At 44.3% G+C, this 7,087-nt stretch overlaps 1 protein-coding gene across 3 annotated transcripts in view; it reads right to left on the reverse strand.

Annotated features, from left to right (window-relative positions):
* Nucleotides 1-1,158: 1,158 nt before the first annotated feature.
* Nucleotides 1,159-7,087, reverse strand: part of FRMD4B (FERM domain containing 4B) — a 288,020-nt gene continuing 282,091 nt past the window's right edge. For all 3 annotated transcript variants that reach the window (XM_075321403.1, XM_075321404.1, XM_075321402.1), the window contains exons 22-23: nucleotides 5,352-5,478; nucleotides 1,159-2,141 (exon numbers count right to left, since the gene is read on the reverse strand). In XM_075321403.1, coding sequence (XP_075177518.1) covers nucleotides 2,018-2,141; nucleotides 5,352-5,478 — 251 coding nt within the window. In that variant the 3' untranslated portion in view covers nucleotides 1,159-2,017. The remainder of the gene's footprint in view (nucleotides 2,142-5,351; nucleotides 5,479-7,087) is intronic.

Raw genomic sequence — 7,087 nt, forward strand, 5'->3', positions numbered from 1 at the left:
TCTCCAGCAGAAAACTCAGGGAGTTCTGTTCACTCCCTCACACCCGGCACACCTGCCCTTGTTCCTGATTCTATTTAACCCTTCCTTCAGTCTGTAGGGAAACAGCATTAACCCTATAGTGGATTTACTTTCTATCATGGAGTGAGCACAACCTGGGCGAGACATACCGGCCGCCATAGATAACCCCGGTCACAGTCTCACAATATATTATATATGTCTCACAATATATTATATATATATATATATATATATATATATATATATATATATATATATATATATATATATATATATATATATATATATATATATATATATATATATATATATATATATATATATATATATATATATATATATATATATATACATACACACACATACATACATATACACACAAATATACACACACACACATACTATATACACATATATATATATATATATATATATATGTGTGTATATAGTATGTGTGTGTGTGTGTGTATATTTGTGTGTATATGTATGTATGTATGTATGTGTGTATAATATATATATATATATATATTCTCAACAGAGAGGAGAAGGTACAGAAACTTTTTTTATTCTCCTCTACAAAAACCGATGACACTTGGGCCACTCAATAATTGGTCCACTTTTCTCGTGGAGGAGTCAGACATGTGAACCTACCCTTACAGAGAATTTTTTAACTCTCTTTTTCTGAGCCAATTGATGACTTCATGTCACATGAACTTTGATGTGGTCATAAATGAGCACAGAGATCAGAAAAAGAATGATAAAAATAGTAGAAAAAAAAAAAAAAAGCCCTCTGAGAACAAGCTCACTGATTGATTCTCAGTTAGCTCACTACAGCTATTAACGTCCAAAGCAACGAAAAGCCTGTAAAAGCCAAACCGTGCAAAATTTGTCAAAAAACCCAATTCCAAAAATAATTATTAGTCCATAATAAATGCACTTACGTATAAAGAAGGACTCAAATAGTTGTCCATATCCTTTAAAGGCTCTGCTCTTCCAGAAACAGCGCCACTAATATCCACAGGTTGTGTCTGGTATTGCAGTTCAGACACAACCCATGGACAAGCGTGGGGTCATTTCTGGTTGTTACCAACTTTTCAGTTAATCCACGATCAATCCAATATAATAAACGTCACAAAACTGTTACATTTGAGTTGTAGTTTAATTCATAGAAAAGTAATAATAACAATGATTCATCCTCCATTCTACACAAGACCCGGCTGATGTCAGGTCCCGGACATGCTCGCACATCTTCTGTTTGTACCTTCCATGCAAAAAAAAACAAAAAAAACGTTTGTTCCACAATTCCACAATTGATCCATTGCAAATAATAATAATAAAAAAGATATAAGTGACACCTGACCAGCAGATTATAACCATTCCATATAGATAAGATTATTAAAAAAAAAAAACTTTTGGTGATCATTTCTAAAAACCAAGTTGTACCATAAGAAAATTCATTCATTCATCGAGCTCCGTAAGCAAAAGTATCAGGAGAATATATATAAAAAAAACCATACACTGCTGATAAAAAGTAGCCAAGAAAATGTATATACACATCTCCATATATACAGATTTTTTTTTTTTTTCGAGGGAGGGGAGAGGAGGTCGTTAAAAACTTTTGGAAGCATTGGATTTCATTTAGAGAACATAGCGACATCGAGCGTTTAATCCTTCATGTGAATGGTCCAATACTGACTGCAAAGTGTTAATTCCATCCGGTTTTTGTGCTTTGTGCACAGATTTGCCACTAGTTGTCTTCACAGTTGCTCTTGTTTAGTAATTTGCCCCCCCCAAAAAAAGAAAAAAAGTGCTTTTTTTAATTTTTTTAAAAAACCAAGCGCTTGTGGTAATCCGGTAGACTGTGCCTTGTTGGTCAGTAGAACGCCGGCCAGTTTTCCGCCTTATGCCGGTGCCAATATTGCACCTAATATTGGAGCTTCCACGGCAAGGCACACGAGGTGATAAGTGAAGAATGGGAGGAAGGGTGGAGAGTGTCACTTCATACTAAGGTGCCCGGTTTGGAGTCTTCGTGCCATAAGAGGTCTTGCTCGTTCTGGAGAGGGTCGTCGTTTAGTGGGGCGATGTCGGGGTCATCCATTGGGGAAGCATAGGTAACAAAAGTCCTAGGGATAAAAAAGAGAAATAAGGTTAGAGGGTCTGGATTAATGGAAGTGCGGTCCGCGTGCGCAATGGTCGGCAAGTGCGGTCCGCGTGCGCAATGGTCGGCAAGTGCGGTCCGCGTGCACAATGGTCGGCAAGTGCGGTCCGCGTGCACAATGGTTGGCAAGTGCGGTCCGCGTGCACAATGGTCGGCAAGTGCGGTCCGCGTGCACAATGGTCGGCAAGTGCGGTCCGCGTGCACAATGGTCGGCAAGTGCGGTCCGCGTGCACAATGGTCGGCAAGTGCGGTCCGCGTGCACAATGGTCGGCAAGTGCGGTCCACGTGCACAATGGTCGGCAAGTGCGGTCCGCGTGCACAATGGTCGGCAAGTGCGGTCCGCGTGCACAATGGTCGGCAAGTGCGGCCCGCGTGCACAATGGTCGGCAAGTGCGGCCCGCGTGCACAATGGTCGGCAAGTGCGGCCCGCGTGCACAATGGTCGGCAAGTGCGGCCCGCGTGCACAATGGTCGGCAAGTGCGGCCCGCGTGCACAATGGTCGGCAAGTGCGGTCCGCCTGCACAATGATCAACAAGTGCGGTCCGCCTGCACAATGATCAACAAGTGCGGTCCGCCTGCACAATGATCAACAAGTGCGGTCCGCCTGCACAATGATCAACAAGTGCGGTCCGCCTGCACAATGATCAACAAGTGCGGTCCGCCTGCACAATGATCAACAAGTGCGGTCCGCCTGCACAATGATCAACAAGTGCGGTCCGCCTGCACAATGATCAACAAGTGCGGTCCGCCTGCACAATGATCAACAAGTGCGGTCCGCCTGCACAATGATCAACAAGTGCGGTCCGCCTGCACAATGATCAACAAGTGCGGTCCGCCTGCACAATGATCAACAAGTGCGGTCCGCCTGCACAATGATCAACAAGTGCGATCCGCCTGCACAATGATCAACAAGTGCGGTCCGCCTGCACAATGATCAACAAGTGCGGTCCGCCTGCACAATGATGTGGCTAATGTAAGTGTTTAGCTTGAATGGTGAGAAATGGCACATAACCGGTGCCCCCATCCGCAATGCGCTCACATTACAAGGCAGACACACTTCGGTGCATAATTTGCAGATATGGCAAGTGGATAAATTACAAATTATCATCGATCCCGACCAACCCCCCCCCCCTCCCATACGCAGGAGCGCCCAGCCGAGCCGAACGTTTCTAGGAGATCGCCACTGTCACATTATCTGGTTCATCTTCCATCAAAAGGATGGACATGACTCCAAACCTTTTGGTGGAGCATCTGTCTGCAAATGACGAGGTGTGAAACACGTACAGTACAGACCAAAAGTTTGGACACACATTCTCATCTCTAGAACAACTGTTAAGAGGAGACTTTGTGCAGCAGCCTTCCTGGTAAAATAGCTGCTAGGAACCACTGCTAAGGACAGGAACAAGCAGAAGAGACTTGTTTGGCTAAAGAACACAAGGAATGGACATTAGACCAGTGGAAATCTGTGCTTTGGTCTGATGAGTCCGAATTTGAGATCTTTGGATCCAACCACCGTGTCTTTGTAGAAAAGGAGAACGGATGGACTCTACATGGCTGGTTCCCACCGTGAAGCATGGAGGAGGAGGGGTGATGGTGTGGGGGGGCTTTGCTGGTGACACTGTTGGGATTTATTCAAAATTGAAGGCATACAGAACCAGCATGGCTACCACAGCATCTTGCAGCGGCGTGCTATTCCATCCGGTTTGCGTTTAGTTGGACCATCATTTATTTTTCAACAGGACAATGACCCCAAACACACCTCCAGGCTGTGTAAGAAGGACTAAGAAGGAGAGTGATGGGGTGCTACGCCAGATGACCTGGCCTCCGCAGTCACCAGACCTGAACCCTATCGAGATGGTTTGGGGTGAGCTGGACCGCAGAGTGAAGGCAAAAGGGCCAATAAGTGCTGAGTATCTCTGGGAACTCCTTCAAGACTGTTGGAAAACCATTTCCGGTGACTACCTCTTGAAGCTTATCAAGAGAATGCAAAGCAGTAATCAAAGCAAAGGTGGCTACTCTGAAGAACCTAGAATATAAGACAGATTTTCAGTTGTTTCACATTTTTTTTTAAGTATTTCATTCCACATGTTTTAATTCATAGTTTTGATTCCTTCAATGTGAATCTACAATTTTCAGAGTCCTGAAAATAAAGAAAACTCTTGGAATGAGAAGGTGTGTCCAAACTTTTGGTCTGTACTGTAAATATATATATATATATATATATATATATATATATATATATATATATATATATATATATATATATATATATATATATATATATATATATATATATATATATATATATATATATATATTCACAGATGGGTGATTGTGCCGGACTTTTTCAGCGGTGACTCTCCACTCCGATTCCACCACAAAACTGCAGATTTTACAGAGAACTCTTGGCGGATTTCCTCCTATGAATTCACTGCGGGTTTTCCACCGAACCAGGAATGTTTGCTCTTTAAAATTTGTGTGGATTTTTCTTTTCCCGCTACGTGTGGACTCCGCTTTGGAAGCCTCTTCTACAATGTTAAATGCTGCAAACTCCTCTATGGGCCCTTTGCAGTCTAAAAGCACAATTCCATCTAATTTGGAGGTAGAAATGGGCCCCCCAACCTTTTGGGTCCCTGTGTGATTGCACCAATTATAGGTCTGCCCCTGTAAGGGGGGACTCCTGACTCTTCCCCGACAATGTCTGGGGACTTAAGGAACCGGCATGTCTGATTTTGGACTTCAGATCCTTCTGAGGCATCTGGCAGCGGTTCTTTTAGAGGCAATACAGGAGCGCTGGGCAGAGTTGGGGGGGGATATATAGTCAGAAGAGATGGCTGACGGCCAAACGATCCACATGATGAAGTAAGGAGTGGACGGGGATCATTTATGGATTGGAAGCTGTCAGCTGTATTTATGGTCGGTGACTTTGCAGACTTTCAGGGGTACCAGTATAGGGGCTAGAAGGTGACTCCCTATGTCAATGCAGGTTAATAGGGTCACCCTCGTGGGCTTTCTCCCATCTCTTCTACACAAATGATTGACCTTACACCCTAAATTCCAAAGAAAAACACGCAGTGACTGATAGAGAGGGCGCTTTTCAACACGTTCTGGGTCTGCGGAAGTAGAGAATGTCTACGCAGCGGCTAAACCGGTCGGACCGCAATCCGGGGCTCACCTGCTTGGCAGAGGCGTGCTGCTGTAAGCCGTGGAGTAACCAGTGTATGACGAGTGAGGTACGGGGTTCGGATACGCCAAAGTGCCAGTGTGTGCCCACCGGCTCCCGGCTGTGCTTGTGGAAGACACTGGAGAGAAAAATAAAAGATATAAAGAAAAAAAAAGTTAGCATTACAGGTTTTATTGTACGACCGACCAAATCAAAAACATAAAACAAAAAAAAAACAAAATTTGCTCAAGAAGTGTCTGAAATCCCAAGAAAAAAAACAAACTTTGAGGGTGCTGCCTCCCCAACCAGCCACAATACTAATGCTCACGATTTCTACAGCGCCCCTAAAGGAAAGCCGAGGTATAGCAGCCCGTACATAAAGCTTAAAACACTGTAGAATAGGTGACAATTACAGTATATGACCGCGGAATCCAAACTCTGAAACCTTCAGATGTGTGAAAACATTGATCCGGGTCCTACGAGTTCCCTCAGCCGTCACTCAAAAGTCAGCTTCTTGGTGGTTACAAGGCCCCAGATACATCATGACGTTTTGTCAGGATTTAAGAGCTGGCGGAGGAAATTTGCAGGACCCTGGCACACAGTGGCGTAACTAGGAGTTTGATGGGCACCCGTGCAAAATCAGGATCTTAGCCCCCCATCCCTGCATGTTGGTCAGATTATATATATATATATATATATATATATATATATATATATATATATATATATATATATATATATATATATATATATATATATATATATATATATATATATATATATTATATTATATAGATATATATATATATATATATATATATATATATATATATACACACACATTTAGCCTTCTAAATCTTATAAAGACATAGGAGTTGCCCTCCCCATTATGTAGTAAAGTCCCCCATTCTGTTCTAATATAACCCCTCCTGGGCTTCTTCCTGTTAAATATGTTCCCCATCCCGGTATATATGCCCCCATCCTGATATGTCCCCCATCCTGGGCGCCTCTGGTATATATTGTCCCTGTTCTAGTATATATGTTCCTCTCCTGTTATATGTTGCCCCCTCCTGGTATATACTGTCCCCCTCCTGCTATACACTGTCCCCCTCCTGCTATACACTGTCCCCCTCCTGCTATACACTGTCCCCCTCCTGCTATACACTGTCCCCCTCCTGCTATACACTGTCCCCCTCCTGCTATACACTGTCCCCCTCCTGCTATACACTGTCCCCCTCCTGCTATACACTGTCCCCCTCCTGCTATACACTGTCCCCCTCCTGCTATACACTGTCCCCCTCCTGCTATACACTGTCCCCCTCCTGCTATACACTGTCCCCCTCCTGCTATACACTGTCCCCCTCCTGCTATACACTGTCCCCATCTTGGAATACACTGTCCCCATCTTGGAATACACTGTCCCCATCTTGGAATACACTGTCCCCATCTTGGAATACACTGTCCCCATCTTGGAATACACTGTCCCCCTCCTGGTATATGCGCTCTTCTCCTGGGCTCCTCCTCTGTGTACCATCCCCCTCCTGGTATATACTGTACTCACCCTCCCCGGCTCCCACCTCTATAACCAGCCGGCAGCTTTCGTTGGCGTCCGTGCTATGGCAACTCATGACGTCATGGTCATGGCCGCCTCATTCACGGGGACGCCGCTGAACGCTGCCAGTTTCTGTTTCACCAGCAGCATAAATCACAGTGCAGGGACCCGATGGGTCTCCGCACCACGATGCACT

The sequence above is a fragment of the Anomaloglossus baeobatrachus genome, chromosome 8 (assembly GCF_048569485.1).
Source record: "Anomaloglossus baeobatrachus isolate aAnoBae1 chromosome 8, aAnoBae1.hap1, whole genome shotgun sequence".
In the NCBI taxonomy this organism is placed as follows: Eukaryota; Metazoa; Chordata; class Amphibia; order Anura; family Aromobatidae; genus Anomaloglossus; species Anomaloglossus baeobatrachus.